Genomic DNA, 18,920 nt, shown 5'->3' with positions numbered 1-18,920 from the left:
CTGGCTCTGTGGGCGTCAGTCGGTCCTGGGAAGATCCCGTGACCAAACTGATGCTCCATTCGATCGTGGTGGAGATGAGCTTCAAGTTCATCTTTCAGAGGAAGTGATTGAAGGGCAGAACAAGGGGGCTTGAAGTACTTTCTCACCTTGAAATGTATACTTGGAAATAGTTGTTCATAAGTGCTGTTTGCAGGTTGTCTCCAGTGAGTTCTATATTATTTTTTTTTAATGAACTGTTTTAAATTTTCCGTGATGTTTAACGTTTTCAGCCCACTTGGTGACATCAACAGCTGCATTCTTACCGAATCCCATCTTATCAGTGCAGTAAGAGTATCAGTTTGTGGAAATACCAAAAATGTCTACACCTGTGCAAAGAGCCTGTGTTCTCAGATTCCTTAGACCCTGAACCACATTCTCAAGCCGCGCACGACCCAGAGGTTGAGGAGTGCTGCTCTTTACATGAGAAAGGGCTGAGGGTCACAAGTGACCTGCTACTTTGCAGCCCCTGTTGGGGTGGTAGGCACTGTTTTGGGTAGGATGCTCTCCTTTGGTTAACGCAGACCATTGTGCAGCCAGTTGTGTGTGTCCTGCAAGGTTTTGTGATGTGTTAGGGAAACACCGTGGACTCAGAGGCTTGGCTCTCTCTTATTACCTTTTCTCATTTCCTCTGCCTTTCGCCACCTCTCTGACCTATCCATCTTCGACAGGCCGCCCCAGGACCTGTTGTTTCTTTGTCAGGCTGAACAGACAGCCCGAGGCTGGGCTCGCATCCTCTCTGAGCCTCTGAGTTGTTGGTTTCGAGGATCTAATTTAATAGTGCCATTCCCTGATTACGTCTCTTTAAAAGTATGTGAAAGAGGAAGAAAGAGAAACTAGTGGCGAAACGGAAGGTTTTTAAATAAACAGAATAGCCCTTCCTGATATTGGTCATTCATCCCAGAGAGGTGGGTGTTTTTACGTTGGAGATGAAAGAGGAAAGCTCTTTTAACAGTCTGGTAGCCAGAAGCTTCCGCTTCCCTTCTCCGCACTGTCCCAGGTAATAGCATATTTGGGTTATGACATTATATATTTTGTCTGGCTTGCTGAAATAAAATTACTTCAGAGCTTTGAAACGACACAATAAATTTTCAGCTACTATTAGCAATACTCATCTTTCCCTCTCTCCTTTGAACCCCCGAGCCATGAAAACAACCAGCCAGAAGTAGATGGCACCGCGCCCTGCCTAGAGGGCGCGTGTGTTCCTGAGGAGTAACCAGTTTAATGCTTAGGGTTCACAGACAGTGTTTCTGTTTATTATTATTATTATTATTATTCAGATAATTCGGCTCTTAGTTATTTCATACAGAGGAAATCTGTTCAATGAAAGGCTGGTTATCCTCACAGTCTTTTGTATGGGCTTGTAGGATTTTTTTTTATTGCATTGTGTATTTTGAAACATTGAACTTTTAATCATTTAGACACTTCTCAAATTTTCCTCTCCACATTTAGGTGATTTTATTCCAGCTCTATAAAGTCGAATGCGACCTGATGGAAAGCAGTCATCTAGCTAGCACATCCAGAGAGTGTCGATGATTTAGCCCGTACCGTGTATCTGTTGATAGGCACACGTCAAGCTGCTATCCCTGTGTTACAGTCCCTGAGGAAGCAGGAATGACAGAGGAACCCAGAAAGTTACCGACTGGCTCCTGATGAGTTTTGGTGTGAAGGCGTGCTCTTGACTTTTTCTAGAGTTGGGCCAAAAAGGGCTTTGATCATCATTACATCAGTCTACTTGGTTTGGGCCCATGCAGATCAAGGACCAGTGATAAGGGCAAAGCATTATCTCTCTGTAAGGCACTTTTGGAGGAAGTGAAGATAACACCCATGATGTCCAGGGCTGGCGGTGGGATTTGCTGAACCTCCGTTAGCAGCTTATGCAACTGGCATTCCAGCATCCTCTTTGCGGAGTTCAGACAATTGTGATATAGACGGGGTGTACAGGGCCAAAAAACATCTTCCTGTGTAGTGACAAATTGTTACGGGCTTCAGTGAGCAAGCAATTATTCAAATGGAGTCAGTGTGAGTATGAATGTGACAAGTATTTCTTCATTTTAAAATGCAGGGAAAGTGGGGTGCTAAGCAGTAGGGGGGATTTTTTTCCCTCTAAAGGAGCTTTTTTCAAAAAAAATATTTGCATTGAAAGGTTAGAATTACGTCATGCAATGGACAAAATTATAAGTCCTGTATAACCGTGTTAAATACACCTTTTCATAATACTTGTGTTATTAGCTGTGTCATATACTTCTTTGTGTTTCCTTTTATCATACTCGTTAGTCGTATACTTGTCTTTGTATAAACCGTCATCTTAAAGAAGACATCTAAATCCCAGAAAATGTATCTTTCATCTGTCATTCTCCGTTTGCCTCACTGGAGGCAACGCTGCAAAATGTAGAGCATTGCCATCCGTACACCTGCAGACAGTAAAGGAGCAGCCGTGTACTGCTGTGGCCAGGCCGTCCTCTGATACAAGAGCCCTGTCAGATTCCAGATCTTTCTGCCAGCTTCGCACTGCTCCGTCCCAAAGGCAGTACCCTATCGATGTCCTGCCAGCATGGGGCGTACCAGCTCCATTAGCCCGCACAGAGGAAGAAAGGCAGGCTGACCACCCTGGATCGATGGCTTCCTACGGTGTTCTAAAACATCGGAACCACGTGTCGCCCGGAATGCTTGTTAGAACGACAGATTTCTAGGGAGGATGGTCCAGGAATCTCTGTTCCTAACAGACTCCTCAGGTAGTTTCGTAAGTGCGTGCTTACACTTAAGCACCGGCGGTTAGAGGTATTTTGCTCAGCAGTCTCCTGACAAACCCCTGCCAGCTCGGTGTGCATTAGCTGGTACCAGATCAGTTGCTGTTTTGAAATTTAAAAAAAAAAAAAATTGTACAAAACTATGGCTAGCATATAAATCTACCAGATGGAGAAGTGTTTTCTGTCTTGAGACTCGAGGATCCTTCTTCCCTCAGGAAGTTTTGAGTCCTCAGCACCATTGCTGGTCACTGGTTGTCTAAGTAGTTTATAACATTGTTGGGTTTTTTATTCCCTTGCTTGAAGTTAATGATTTTAGGTGAATTGCCATCCTCCCTCCCCACTCCAAAGATATAAAAGGTGCAAGAAATGATGAAGACCGTATGTCTTCAAGTAGGAAAAATGTATGCCGGGGTGATGCCAAGTCGTTGGTAGCTCTGGACTTGGTCTTGAGAGCACAGCGAGCCTGCTGGTTTTGCTCAGGTGGCGTGTTTCCTTGGGGTGCCTGTAACGGAGAGGGGGGCACGGGTGGAAATTACGGTGTGGTGCTTCTCACACTACCCCTGTGGAGGTACGTCAGCCCGGAGAGGTGTCAGAAGCTTCTTTCAAGGCCCTGCTGATCTGGTCCAAGAGAAGTGTTTCTCCTGAGCTTCTCTCCTACCCTTCGTATGTGCTACGTTCACGGTGCTCTTGATATATTTGCCACATACAAAAGGAGCCACGACTATCTACAAATGTATACACATACATAGGCCCTCCTGTGTGTTCAGAAACAAGGAATGAAAGATTTTGTGGGGTGTGCTCTGCTGTTGACCGTGAAAAGAACAAACCGTGTGTGTGTTTCTGGTCCCATTTCTCCATCTTCTGGGAATGACTGTCGCCTTGTAGGGAGACTGAAGAAAGCAGAGCGAGTAAGAGTGAATGTTTGAGTTCAGTTTTGCTCACACCATATGTTCTTTATGTTCCTTTTGAATATATTAAATCCAGGGTGGAATAGCCACCTTAGGGCCTTGACCCATACTTACTTTAGGAAATCATTCTAGCTCTTAAATTTCAGTGGTAAAGCCAGAGGCTAGTGCTTGAAATGTATTTACAGTACTCACACAGCACTTTCTGCAGGCCCGAGTTCTTTACTGCCCCTTTTTATGTCTGAACTTTACATACTGGATTACTGATGTCAATAGGAGAAAGAACAGGGCCTTGATTTAACACATCCTTGTAATAGTGGTGGTCTTTCTCTTCTGGGAAAGGAGAAAAAAAATAGTGCCCCTGGAGTGTCATTGCCCTGGGAGGCACATAGCTCTTTGCGGTGATTCATTGAGAATTCTGGTAAGAAGTCAAAAATAAGCATTTCAACAAAAGGAATAGTAAAAGCCACAGTGAGGAAAGACCTTATGATCCATTTAGTAAAATAAAATTTGCAGTGTAAGGCAGGAGTACTAAACAAAACTACTACTCTCAATCCTATCCTTATTTATCTCTCAAAATAATAAAGCAGTGCCACTTTTGACCATTTTTATATTTGCATACCCTAAATGCTCATTTAAAAATATAGAATAGAGAGTGAAGAAGTTTGGGGAATTTCAGACCAACATATATGCTTAAATTCATCTGAGTCTGATTTTTAAATCAGTATAAATTATTATCATTCATTATAATAATACATCTTGGGCTTCTTCTTTATGCCTAAAAATTGGTTTGGGGTATGTTAACACATTGAATGCACGAAGACGAATATTACTATTTTCTGTCTTTCAACAGTAATATTTAAGCATAATTTATTACAAATGCTAACAGACCTATTCGTTATAACCTTCGAAGAAGCAGGCCTTCCCAGAAGCCGCAAGTCCGTGACTTTGCCACTTTCTCGGGAGTGTGTGGCTGTCATTCCTCTGTGACAACTCTGTGAATAACTAGCAAGGACATGGGGACTTTCATAAAGAAACTCCTCTTTCCACACTTGTCCTGCTCTTTTTCCCTTCTGTTCTTCAAAAAAGGGTGTTTCTCAATGCACAGATTTACCGATTCCTCCGGCGCTGGACCCCGGAGAGAAGACTGCGCGAAAGCAGCCCAGTGCTCTGAGCGGGGCGGTCCTGGGGCCGTTTCTCTCAGCTGCTTTTCTGAGGTTTCACACATTCACAAAAATAACAGCATTTTTAGCTGATCCCAATAGATTTTTCTCTGCAGCTGCATCACTTGAAAAAGCTTTTTGTTCTAGTCCTTAAAGTCTAAGTATTGAAAGTAATTTGGAGGAAAAAAAAAAAAAGAAAGAAAAACATCCCAATTATGATTTGTGTGCGTGGTGATGACTTCAAGGGCTGCCTGGCTGCAGACGGGCTCGGAACCGCACGCCCGCGCGCCCGTGGCAGAGACGGGCGCTTCCCGGGGCATCCGCGAGCGCGCCGCTGGACTCCTGGGCACGTGGCGGGGTCGGCTTTTTGGCAGGACCTCTGGTCTCAACCTGCCGCGATGCTAACGATATTAGCAAATTAGCACCACAAAGCTTGCCAGCTAATTCGCCAGAGCCCTGCTCACACTCTCACTGCTGTAATTAAAACTAATTATTTTCTAAAACATAGTAATACATGAATATGTGCAATAATCATTTTGTAGTGGGCAATCTGGAGCCTTTTTTAAAGCTGCTTTTTTTTTTTTTTTTTGGCACATTATGCACCATGCGCAGCGCCTCGGTTGAGCCAGCACTTTTGTTTGCAGAATGTAGGACGGGTCCTGTTCATAAAACCTCAGGTTTATTTTATGTGGAAAGTGGAATGTTTTCTGGCTTTCACTCGTTCACGAGGCTCTTAATTCTTTCCCGCTCTCCCTTGTCTGCTTCCATCTCTCCTCGCACATCTGTGTGGTGTCGCGCTCCCAGCCCAGGGTTGTGCAGCTGGTTTTCACAGTGGGGTTCTGCAGAAATTCAGCTGTTACTCCCTGCACGTCTACACTGACTCCCCGCTGTAGCCTGGTTCAAACCCTTCTTTTTAACTCCAAATGTCTATTCGTATTCGTAACGAATGGGTATAAATCAGTTGTTCTTTGGGGAACCTTTCCTTCGAAGTCCTAGATGAACTTGATTGAATTTCTGAGCCTTGAGATAGAAAATGAGTTATGCCGGGAGTCGTAGCGTTGACTCTTGAGTGGGTGTGGGTGTCTGACCTGGGCATTGAGCTGCTGGGGATTGATAAATGTACACACAGCCCCCGACTGAAAGGAAACCAGCCCCATGGCAAAATAATTAGAAATCCTGTCCTTCAAAATTTACTTTTGATTATTGTTTAGAAGTCATTTGTCACGACTGTTTTCCATGACTGCAGACTAGGCCATATGCGATAGATAAGACTTTCAAATGAAACAATCTAAAATGTCAAGTGATTTTGCAAACTGTACATTCTGCAAATTTAGGAAATTAAGAAAGCACGAAATCCTCCAGTCACCAGGTAAAAAATACACACACCCAATATTTGCTTTCACGCCTGATGAGCGGTTGAAACATTGGACTTACCGCCACTTGTCGCCTACTGTATTAAAGCTGTCGTCATTTTGAAAAAATAATATTGATATGAGTTGACTTTCAATAGCTTGGGTGTTGAGTAAATGACTGCAGTTTTTTTGTCTTTTGGGTTTGTTTGTTGTTTTTTAAGTTAAAAAAGGACTGGCAGGATATCGTGCTATTTAGATTTAAGAAAACTGGTCTGCTCTGAGTTACAATTTCTCTTTTCTTTTTTTCCTTCAAGGGGAATTCAGGTGTCCCATGCGTCACTCAGTAACTTGTGTTAGCAGGAGCACAGCCCGATGTATCACATGTATAATCCTAAACTCTTTCTCCTGTTTTCGGTTAGCATCTATGGGTCTTGCAGATATGATGTCTCCCGGGGAATCCAAATTGCCCATGCCTCTCAAAGCCGACGGTAAAGAAGAAGGCACTCCACAGCCTGAGAGCAAGTCGAAGGTACTTCCTTTCTCCTCTGCACGTGGTGTGGGGTCTGCCTCGCTGAAGCTGCCGTGGTGTTCGAGTCACTGGTGTCGGCCTCCACTTTTGTTTCCATTTGGTTTCTTCTCTTCTGCATGCCTCCCATCTCATGCACCACGTTTGTAGTTCTCCTCTCTTTCCCCACCCCCTCCATGGTGTGGATCTGAAAGTTACTAGTTCTTACGGCATTGAACTCATGGTTGTGGGAGAGGGGCGGAGGGACAAGACCCACCCAAGAGAGATGCTTTGGGGGTGGGGAGAAGGAAGGGGTCTTGCCTGGTTTTGATACTTGCAGCCATTTTCTCTGCCTTCAGTTTATAGCTTCCTGTTTTGGCCGCCTCAGCAACAACAACATACTTAATATTTTGCTTTCCTGCCTTATTTGATAAATAAGGTGAACAGCTTTTTTTTTCCTTTCTTTCTTTCATAAGGGGTAACCCATGCTTAGCATTCCATGTAAGCTTGAAGTAAGCATGGTGGCTTAGTGGCCTTATCCAGCATCCAGCAAACTTACCAAATTCTACTAATTAAGAATGTTGTTTTAATACCTTTATATGTGTGTGTTTTTGTGTGTTCGTTTGTCCATGTCTTTATATATATCCATTATATATAAAAAGTAGTCTGTTAAACTGGATGTACTTTTTGTTATTTTCAATAAAGTTGCCCTACCTTTGTCATTTTTTTTTTTTTTTTTATTCCTCTACCACAGGATAGCTACAGCTCTCAGGGTATTTCTCAGCCCCCAACCCCCGGCAACCTGCCAGTCCCTTCCCCAATGTCCCCCAGCTCTGCTAGCATCTCCTCCTTTCATGGAGATGAGAGCGATAGCATTAGCAGCCCAGGCTGGCCAAAGACTCCATCAAGCCCTGTAAGTGGCTCTGGTTTTTGTGTGTTTTTTTTTGTTTGTTTGTTTTTTGGGGTTTTTTGGTAATTAATTAATTCTATTTGAATGCTTGCTTATTTGTTTGTTTTATAAGACCTTTTCTTCATAATTTATCCGTAAAAGGGTTTTCTTGATAATTATATTAGTAACAAAATAAGTAACGTTTGCATAAATCGTAGAAGTTGATTTCTGGTAATGAAATGGCTATTTTATAAAGAAGTACTTCTGTACAAAGCATGTGATTTTATTACTGGGTCCAAACTCCTTCACACAAGGGCTTTGTTTAAATGTCTGCTCCGTTGTGCACTTTTAGAAGATCTTCAAAACGAGTTACTTCTCCATTTACATGGGAACTAATAGCAGCCATAGAGTAAATTTGGCCTTTGGCCTAAATCTTTCATGGGCTGTTGTATCTGAAACATCTTATTTCAAAACTGCCTACCTGAAAAGATAGATATTGCACTCTGGACACGGATTAGCCTAATATCGGCCCTGCTTTGTTTCAGTCCACCTGTCAGAAATTAACAGAAAAGTTATAGAACTGTTACTGCATGTGAATATTTGGAATGCTACTTTTGGATTAATAATATGTACCCACATTAGAATCAGTCGAGATAGAAAAATTACCTCCTGCACAAGACTGCTGATCATCTTGCAATTAAGTGTTGATTTCCATATGATATGTAAAAAACAAAAATGGTAAAGGACCTATACGGGAATTTTTTTTTTTTTTAGCCTTAATGTCCATAGAGCTTGGTCTTTATTTTTCTACTGAAGAAATTAATTCTGTGCCATTTAAAAAAAAAAAAAGAAAAAAAAAGAATAAGAATGGCACTGTAGTAACCTTTATTTTACATTCATATAGGGAATCAAAAGATCTGTTTAAAAAAAAAAACCTTAACATGCAATTACTTGCCAAGAAGGCTTAATTAACACGCTAATTTTTGTAAGACAACGTATTGAAGAGTACAGCTCAGGAAAAGCGAGTTGGAGGGAAGAAGATTCTATGTGCAGAATCTGGCAATCTAGTCAAAACCCCAAAAGGAGGCTGCTATTAATTATCCATTCACTGGTTTAAACAGATAGAACTGAAGGTTTGAAGGGTTGGTGGTTCCAGTAAATGTTTGTAAAATTCATGTGGAGCTCTAGCATAACCAGCATTTTCCTTTTCAGAGGAAGAAAGGGCGATATTCGCTGTTACCTTCTCTGTAGACATGTTTCGCTTTTGCAACAACCAAGATGAAATGAAAAATGCTCTAGGGCGGGTTAAGCAGAACAGGAAGGGGGAGTGCAAAGCCTGCGTTTTGATGTCCTTGTGTTATTGGCTTTGAGTCTCAGAAGGCAGCCGACGTTATGGGGGTTTTCCCCATAATCTAGCCCGGTGTTGTGTTGTGTTTTGTCGTAATCATAAGAAAAGCATTTTTGAATCAGCCTACTCTCGAGTTAACAGGTGGAACTCAAATTATAACTTTTCCAAAACATTTGTGTGTTGGCTCAGAGGGAAAAATTTCAGAGGTTGAAAATAATAATCTTTAAAACCTTAAGGTAATAATTAAGAATAATAATTTATGAAAAACAATTCTACTAATAGATGATAGTATATGTTTAAAAATTCCACCTTACCAAAAAAAAATAACTAAAAAATAAAAAAGTAAAAATTCCACATTGCCAAATCTGTATTTATAAAGATTGAGTGAGATATTTATGATACTTTAACTAGTCAGATTATCTCCACACAATGAGTCCTGTAGGAAAGAAATTTTTATCAAAAAAAAAAAAAACCCCGCTTTCCACTTAAGTATAAGAAAGAAGTAAAATGAATTGTTGTCTTCACTTTCTGATTATAAAACAATTATGCCTAAAACTGCATACTACTTTTCCCTTTTTTCTAAATATTTCCACATACATTATCTCTTCCTATACATAACCATTTAATGTTTAAGAATTTATGGGGCGCCTGGGTGGCACAGTCAGTTAAGTGTCCAACTCTTGGTTTCAGCTTGGGTCATGATCTCAGGGTCATGGGATTGAGCCCCACGTCAGGCTCCACGCTGAGCTCAGAGTCTGCCTGTCCCTCGCCTTTCACCTCTACCCCCCCCCCACCGCTGAAGTGCTTGCGCTCCCTCTCTCTCTCTCTCAAATAAATCTTGAAAAAAAAATGAAGAATTGATAAGCAAACCTGTCTCCAGTGGTGTTGAAGGACAGAGGAGCTGTGGTTCAGGGTAGGCTCTGTATTCAGAAGATGACCCCTGCCTTGAATGAGGTGTTAATTTAGGAAGGAAACCAAAAGTGATTGGAAGGAAGGTCATGAGAGCATCTCTGCTGTCGAATCACTGCTGACAGAGACAGTTCAGGAGGATTTCACTGCCCTTTCTGAGACACGGCTTCAGTTTGTACTCCAGATTGCACTTCCCAGTGTCTCTGAGCGGACCTGTCTGATGGCAGGCCTGAAAGTGGCCTATACGATGAAGATGTTCTATGCTTTGACAGCGTGCTATGGACCAACATTGTTTTGTTACGGAACATTCTAAAATAAAAATAAACATTTGCACATACACATAGCACCAGGCATATGGTAAGGACTGCTGAAATGTAAATTGCCTGAAAGATTTGAAGAAAACTGTACTTATAGACTTAATTAAACGATATGTAAGGAAAACATTTGTAGCGCCATCATGTCCTGCTACAGTCGTTCAGCAGTCTCCCTTCCCTTATCTTGGGTCCACGGCAGTTTCGGGCACTAGGATACAATTCTCACAACGCTGAAGCGGTGTGAGGTGGTCCTAGTGACCTGGAAGGGTCATCCCATCTTTCTGCGGGGCTGGTTTGTTGGCCCGAGGTCGGTGGGTGGAGTGTATAATGACACCTGTCCAAAGATTACATCAAAGCTAATGTCTGTGAACCAAAGAAAGTACATGTGGAACTTGATCAGCGATCAAGTATGTGCCCTTTATTTCCTAACACTTCTGTTTCTCTTAATGTCCGTTTTCTCTGTTCGGACACCCACATGCCAGCTTTGATAATTGGCTAGGAAACAGACCTTGAGGCTGGGAGTGGAGATGGCAAGGGCCGGTCATGGGCAGGATGGTCCTTTCTGTTTTCAGTGTCGTTAGATTGCGTCCATGTTCCCTTAGCACCTTGATCACAAAATCCTGTTTATAGGACATTTGATTCAGCTGTGAATTCTTCCTTGGAGGGTGCCAGACTTCCCAGACCTTTGTCGTGCATCTGAGTACCTGTTCACAGAACATTCTATGCCAGCTGCCTCCAGAGTGCAATCACTGTGGGTGACTCAAAATCAGCACAGACCCGCCTCGTGGAACTTAAAGCGTAGTGAGGAAAACGTAGGGCGGACCAGTAATCCCCTGCAAAACATATACTTTTTATAAGCTGTGTAACCAAGGGCCACCAAGGACAAATACAGTGGGCAACAGTGATTTAGATGAAAGAGGCTCGGGTGCCTGGGAGGCCTCTTCCAGGACCTAACACGTCACCTGAGGCAGATACTCTTCCCTACATTATGGCCATAAAAATCCCGAAGTCTTTGTTGAAGATCTAAAAACTATGTTATACAAAACTAGATGATTCAGTTACAAACCATTGTCTTCGTTAGTTTTTCTAACTTTATGAGAACAAATTGAGATACGCAGAAGTTAATTAAACTCAAGTTCATTTAACAAAGAAAGGTAAGAAAAGTGAAGATACATATAGCCAAACTATGCTGTTATTTTAGGCCCATCTCAGGTTATGGGATACACTCATTTCATAAATGGGAACAAACATCTGCGTAGTCTCACTGCTTGGGTCCTGATTAACTGTCCTTCCAGAAGCCTTCCCCAGTTTGGCTTCAGAGAGGATCAGGCCAGAAATGGCAGGTGGATCTTCCGTTCAGAATGTTGGTAGAGCCACTCAGAGTAATTTTAAATGGAAATGATTGCTTTTATTTCTCTTACCCTGAATTGAATGTCAAACTTTTACCTCTCAGTTTTTCAGAAATGAAATGCAGGAGAGAGGTTAGTGGGGTTTTTTTTATTATTACTGATTTTAGATGATAATGCTTTTTTCCTCCTGTTCTTACTTCAAATTTTTTAAAAAAAAATTGGATCCATTTTTTTTTATTGCTCCGCAAAAGGAAAAAATATTTTTAAACTAGCATTTAGAAAACTCTTCGTAATAACTACCCCATTAGTGATGGCAACACTTCTGAAATGTAGTAAAAATGCAGTAGGGCAGTGTCTTTTCCTAGTCAAATATTCCTTGGGTATAAGAATATGGAAAAGAAAATTTAAAAACTTATCATTTGAATATACAGTGTGTTCCATATTCTGAGTATGTATTTGGATATATACCTATATATATGAATATATATGTATATTTTTAAGCTCTACAGTAATTTTTAAGTGACCTACTGTTTAGCCTTGACATCAGTGTAAATTCTAAAAGATCACACTTTTTTTATCCTACCCCCCTAAATTTTTTATTTACATCAACTTGCGTCACCCATTTTTTTGAGTTTGATGTAAAGATTTTATGCCTCAATAATTCTGAGTCTGAAGGCTTAAAATTTCAGCGGCAGTAGCTTAGGAGAAGTACATGCTGACTAGGGGAGAAGCTACCACTCACCGGCTTTGTTAGTTTCGTTCTCAGGCATCCTTTCTGAGGTCCTACTTCTGTTGGGTCCTACTTTTATTTACTTATTTATTTGCTAAATAAGGTAACATCAAACTTCACTGGCAGTCATGTTATTTAAAACCCAAACTTTCAGCAATGTGTTTAGAATCGTTAAGCTAAATATAATGGAAAAGAGTTAAGAAAAACTCCCATCTAAAATAATGGCTATCCATTGCAAGTGGTAACTGGTAAATACACATGAGGAAATGAAGTCAATTCTTGTTCTACAGAAATCTTTATTGAGAATTTAGAAGTGATTTTTCACAGTAACCCTGGAGTTGCAAATATTACAAGTACACAAATTATTGTTACAAATATAGAGACGTAAAAGAAAGGAAAAATAGACATTTGGGCTGTTTAGGACCAGAAGTGTCACCTTCCCAGATCACATAACCCAGAAGGTGGGCTTCAGTTATGCAGAAACAGTAACTTTTGACATTTTAGTATAGATAAAATTAGAAAAACAAAGACAAGAATTAGAGCATCATTATAAACTACATGAGCCCATAAGCCCATGTGTGTAAAAGTAAATGTATATTTTTATCCATAGATGTTCAGGGAGTATGAAATAGCACATGTGTTTGTGATTAAAGCATGGTTGCCTAAGAAATCTGTTAAAATAATTCTCTGAGAACCCCTTGCCTTGGCAGAGAAGTTCAAGAAATCTTAAGTAGGGAAAGCTAGTCATCAAGAGCAAATGCCAAAACTTTAGCTGGCCACTAGTCTATAAAGCTTGCAAATGCACATAGAGCCCACACCACTGGTTCCTAGGATTTGGGACCTCCCTTACACTGTCCAGCAATATCGGCTTTCCTCCATATGCTTTAGCATTTTAATGAGAACACACATTAGCCATTCTTATTCTGACAAGAAGTAAGAGTCCATATACTTTGAGGGGCTCTGTTATATTCCATACATGTGAAATTTTAAATTCACTATGATTATTCTATGAGCCAGCACCCTTTTATTTCTAAAAATGACTTGTGTCATTGGGATCATGCCTTCTGGGATTCAACGCTTATATCAAACAAGTTAAAAAAGGTTTTTGTTTTTTTCTGTTTTGTTCTTTAAGTATATAAAAGGGGGAGTTTGGGCCCTTTATTTAAAGTCAAAGTAAAGTCTTAATTAAGAAAATGTATAGTTTGTGCCTGAACTAGTAGCCTTCATTCCTAATTGTTGTGTGATAGCAGTAGTTTTTAAATTTCTTCTCTTCTTGTATTTGGTAGCTCATTACTTTCTTCTCACCTTCTTCCCTTTTCCCTCTGCCCACCCATACCCCACCTCCAAATGCTCCTTCTGGGCACTAGAAGTCCAGCTCATCCACCACTACTGGGGAAAAGATCACAAAGGTGTACGAGTTGGGGAATGAGCCCGAGAGAAAGCTATGGGTCGACAGATACCTTACCTTCATGGAGGAGAGAGGCTCACCTGTCTCGAGTCTGCCCGCTGTGGGCAAGAAGCCCTTGGACCTGTTCCGGCTGTACGTCTGCGTCAAGGAGATTGGAGGTTTGGCACAGGTGAGAGCGCATGAATGAGTCAACGAGGAGACACCATACATAAGCTCTCCCTGCAGCTTTCTTTGAATGTGCAGACTCAAACTTTTTTTTTTCTTCCAAAAAGAAAAAGCTAATAAGCCTGTGGGTTCCATGTCTGTGTGCTGCAGGGGAGAGCACTAGAGCTCGGGGCCCTGGCCCCACCACCAGCTCACCGGGTGACCTTGGCAGGTCATTTATATGGACTTCCATTCTCATGTGTAAAGTGAGACAGTTGGGCTAGATTTTTCCTTAGGTTCCCTGTCCACCCTAGAATTCTGTGGGCCCTGCCAAGATGTCATAGTAAATACTCAAGAAATGTTTTGTAAATGACCAAATTAATTGTCTGCATCAGTTCTAAATCCAGTTCCCTCTTTCCCTCTATCCAGAGCTACTTAATAAGAAAACGAAGTCCCATATCCAGCAGCATGTCCACAATACCCGGGCAGTAAGAAGGTCAGAGCTGTCATTTTTGCGCAGGGCTGAGGCTGGAGCGCAGCAGGGGTGGCGCCTGGGTGCCGAATTTCAGAGGGCACTCGTCTTCAGGGCTGTGCGGTGCCTACCCTGCACTTGCCTGACTCTCAGAGCCAGTGCTCCCTTCATCTTTGTACCCGGGGGCACGCTTTCCTCACCCTGGTCCTGGCGCTGCTTTCAGCATGGAGTCTGGTTCCCAGCACATGTCCTGCAAAAGGAACTGGGAAGAGGGTGTCCCCGGATACGTGCTCGCTGCGTGCTGGGCACTGCTTTACCTTTGTTCTGGCTTTGTCTTTCTGAATACCCATAAAATGCAGGGAGCGTCAGCCCCCCAGAGAGGAGGAAGCTGTAACAGAGTGAGGTACGATCATGTGGCCCCGGGGCACTCAGGGTAGGTGCGGGCCTGGCCTGCTCATTCTGAGACGTGCGCTCTGCCCACCCACCACTAGGTCTCAGCCTGCTTATCCATTAGAATTACTTGGGGAGCTTTAAAAACCTGCCACTACCTGGGCTCCCACCCAGATCAGTGAGAGGAGCTGCTCTGGGCCCAGGGGGTCCAGTCCACAGTGTGGCACCCTGCGCTCCAGCCAGGTACCACAGGTCGCTAACCATCCGAGAGGGAGTCATCTAATGCACGAGTGTCACAGAGGGCCCGTCCTGGTCTCAGTGCGGTGCGGCCATGGGGATCCACGAGAGGCCTTTGTCCTCAGCCCTCCCTGAGGTGCCTCATCCCACCGGAGACCTGCGGTGTACAACTGAGACAGGGCCTGATTCCGGGCTTTGCAGAAACAGATGGTGAGTCATGCAGTGCAGACCAAGTGAGTGAAAGTTGGTCAGTGGAGGGAGAGCTCAAGATGCATGCCTCTCCCCTGCACCTAGACCCCCGACATAGATTTTTTAGAATCCTCAGGACACTGTACACTGGGTTTCACTCTCGCAGCAGTATGGAGTGTTCCTGGACACTGTACTTGGACTCTGTCGACAGTGTGGGTTACCGTGTTGGGTCTGCAAGTAAGGCCCGTTGCCGGCCTAGCTGACAAGGGCAGCTCGAGTGCAGCTGTCACGCACAGCGGTGAGCCACTTGGCCACACTGTCACTCATACCCCATCCTGGTTTCTGCCTGGTGGCCCTCAGGTGCGGTCGGGGCAGGTACTTGTGCCACACAGAGATCAGTGCAAAGCCTTGCTTTTCAGGGTGTCCCAGGCAACTCCCTGCCCAGCCCTTTTGAAGCCATCCACAGGCCTGCTTGTTGCAGCCTCGCATTAAGTGCCGGAAGTGGAATGAGGCATTTCGCGAGCATTCTGAGGTTCGTTTATCATATACCATTTAGTACTAAGTAAATGGACATAAAGAGCTTTGTGAGAAAGTTTGAATCCAAAAATGGAACATTTCATTTAAAAAACCACTGTCCCCTTAACCCTTACCATGCTACTTAGCACAAGGCATGCATACCTAAAGGCCCCAAGTACTTGCAGGTCTGCATGTTTCCTTCAGGCATTCAACCTTGGATAACTCTGGCCCAAGCGGGAATCAAAAGTTAATGCCTAAAATCCTTTTGTAGCATTTCAGGCTTTCTCTCCTTTTTTTTCTCTTCACTTTGTGGCGGCCTTCTCTGCAGCCTGAGTATACGTGGGAACCCTGTGTCGTCCCCTGTGCCCTGCCCGTTCACCAGCTCACTGGGCCCGCTACGTCGGCTAGCTGGTTGCCTCACAGAGCCAGCCGGGGCTGATGGCTGGTGCGGGCTGCCCCCAGTCTCACCTCTGCCCAGCACCATAGGAAGGCTGCCTGCGAGAGGGGGGACGCAGGCTAGGATTACAGGCTCGTCTTTCCGGGAGCCTGTGGCTGTTGGAAGGAAACACTGTTTTTCATATCAAGGCTCAAACACTTAAATGGCAAAATAGTTATGTTATTGCTCTCTAAATTCGTTTGCAGATGCCTTTTTTTTTTTTCTTTTTAAGATGAGAGGTGGGATGGGGATGAGCGGGAGTGTACGTTTGCTCGGAGAAAATCGCTGGCTCGGAGCCGCAGCGGCCTGGAAGCGTGTGAGGCATTAGAAGTGCACCAGGCAGAAGAATCTCGACGAGCAATGCTTTTTATGTAGCTATCAGCAAGTCCCTTAATGGTTTTATAACTGTAAATGCTGTCTATGCACTACTGAGTGGGAGTAATGAGCATTAGTTAAGAGAGGCAAACGAAAAAAAAAAAAGTAAACCCAAGACATTAAGTGCTTTTTTTGTCTCCTGGCTTTAAACAAGCCACTTTGCTGCAAACCAATGATCCTGCCATTTTTTTTGCTAGGTTAATAAAAACAAGAAGTGGCGTGAGCTGGCAACCAACCTAAATGTTGGCACTTCAAGCAGCGCGGCGAGCTCCCTGAAAAAGCAGTATATTCAGTACCTGTTTGCCTTCGAGTGCAAGATTGAGCGCGGGGAGGAGCCCCCGCCGGAAGTCTTCAGCACCGCCGACACCAAGAAGCAGCCCAAGCTCCAGCCGCCCTCTCCTGGTAAGTGGGAGCACTGCAGTTGTGGCCGGGGAAAGACAGGGGCACCCACACCCCCTGGGGGGCGCTGGAGGCCACAGCCCCTCGGAGGTTCTGAGAAGGCCGCTGCATAGGAAAGCAAACAACACACGGGGTCTTCGAGGACAAGGGGTGTTTTGTAACGGAACCCCCACTGGCAGTGCTTAAGGGAAGAGAGAATACAATTTGGGATGTTGCCATCAGGCCAACATTGCAAAGGCACCATTCTTCTGCTTTACCTTCCTTAGTCAAAAGAGACTTTGGGATTCTGAGCTCTATGCGTCTAGTCCTTCTACAGATATTTAAAAAGAGTCCGTCTAACTCCTCCGTAGTCTGTGCAAATACTTTCGCGCTCCCGGAAGAGGCCACCCTGCAGTTCAGCAGCCAGCTCCTGCCCCTTCTGCTTCTGTCGGGGACACTCAGAGCTGTGTGTCAGCAAAACGAAATCTGGACTCAGTTTTCAATGTCCCCTGCCCAGCAAGTCCTCGCTTATAGGGAAGCCAGCAAACCTGGCATGCTAAAGGTCCACTCAGCCCTGTTTCTGAGACCCAGCAATCAGTTTGCTCTGACCTAGGGGTCAGCAGTCTTAAGAATCCTACCTCGGAATAACGCAGTTCACCTACATTCTGGGTAGTGACCTCACTGAAGTTAAATCCAGCTGTTTTCTTGCCTGGCCACATCCATGCCCTGTGATGGTCAGCACTTAGCCACACTGTCCTACGGACCATATGGGACTGACCGTTCCTGCCACTTCCCATCACACAGGATTGTTCTGGGACCAAATGCCAGCATTTCTTAGGCACTTACAGTGTGCTAGGCACCTTCCTAAGCGCTCTACTGTTTAATCTTTACTTCACTCCTGTGATGCACGTACCGTCTCAAAATTGCAAAGTCCATGAAAAAACTAACACAGAAAATCCAAGTAACTGGCCCCAAATCTCATTGCTGGTGAGTGGCATCCAGCTTGAGCATTGTGCCCGGACCCACTGTAGCCCTCTGCCTGTATTTGAAATAGCTTTGTAACAGGGAAGCCTTCTTACATAGAAGAAGGTGTCTGTGAGCCAAAGAAAGAAGTTGTTTTCTCCTTGTGTCCTCTAGCTGCTTTCTGGATGGCAGTGCGAGTATCTGCGGTCCCTAATCAAGAGATCTCACATAAATACTTCGTAGGGCCAAGATGCACTTGTAGGGAATGTACCGAGGTATATGTTTAGACCTGTCAGTTCTAAACACAATTAGAAATCCTCTCTCACCCCACCCTTAAGGATCCGAAGGCTTTGCAGCTACGGTATACCTTAAAAACTGTGAAATCTAATTTTAAAAGTCTCACAACATTACATTCAGTTCACAGAGTAAAACAAGCTGCCTGTGAACAGCCCTGAAATTATTTTTCCAAAATAAAAACTCAGTGGGGTGTAGGGACCAAAGTGGCGATGTCTGCAAAGATGTAAAGGTATATTTTATTTGCCAGGAAAAACTCGTGTCACTGAATGGGCTGCACTTCTGCATGGAGAATAGCTCTCCCAGTGAGCGTCAGCTTCAGCACAAGAAATCCCGCTGAGGCATAGACCCTTCAGAAAGTGTAGGGCCTGTTCTCTCAACAGTCGGCTCTTTCCTTTTTCCCTTTTTTTAAACTACCATTTTTATGGCAACATGATCGTTTTAACTGCACAAAAGAGCTTGGATTGCAGATGCACTTCTGACAATACATTCTTCTCAGTGGTCCACACGGTACGAAGTCTTGGGGAACAGGTGGCAGGGGAAGGAGGGCATCCTGAGCCGAGCCTCCCGGCCAGGACACAGCCCAGGCAACCTCGCGCCGAGCACACGGGGCCAGTCTGCTTGCTTATGTGTTCTCTGCGCTGCTCAGGGAGCCCCGCTCAGCCGGACAGAAGGACACACAGACCAGACCAGTCAGTGGGATAGTAAGGAACATCAGCCCCGTGACCCAAAGCCATGCTTTTCCTTGGCACCCCTAGGTCAGTGGTCTCTCTGATTCCAGAACTAGCATTAAGGAGAATGAAACATACGTATTGTCAAAGGAGGAAAAAAAATTACTCCGAACCGTGTGCCATGTTGGAGTCTCGTA

The 18,920-nt window shown here is 43.9% G+C and overlaps 1 protein-coding gene across 12 annotated transcripts in view; it reads left to right on the top strand.

Moving 5' to 3' along the window:
* The window catches only part of ARID1B (AT-rich interaction domain 1B), a 429,634-nt gene that overhangs the window by 387,017 nt on the left and 23,697 nt on the right, over positions 1–18,920 (top strand). For 9 of the 12 annotated variants that reach the window (XM_057310926.1, XM_048225996.2, XM_026505119.4 and 6 more), the window contains 4 exons: positions 6,626–6,735; positions 7,466–7,624; positions 13,618–13,827; positions 16,615–16,819. In XM_057310926.1, the coding sequence (XP_057166909.1) occupies positions 6,626–6,735; positions 7,466–7,624; positions 13,618–13,827; positions 16,615–16,819 (684 nt within the window). The remainder of the gene's footprint in view (positions 1–6,625; positions 6,736–7,465; positions 7,625–13,617; positions 13,828–16,614; positions 16,820–18,920) is intronic. The other 3 variants (XM_048225999.2, XM_048225997.2, XM_026505122.4) reach the window with 1 other exon arrangement.

Source organism: Ursus arctos, unplaced genomic scaffold (assembly GCF_023065955.2).
Source record: "Ursus arctos isolate Adak ecotype North America unplaced genomic scaffold, UrsArc2.0 scaffold_13, whole genome shotgun sequence".
Classification (NCBI taxonomy): Eukaryota; Metazoa; Chordata; class Mammalia; order Carnivora; family Ursidae; genus Ursus; species Ursus arctos.
This window is presented reverse-complemented; position numbering and strand designations above follow the sequence as displayed.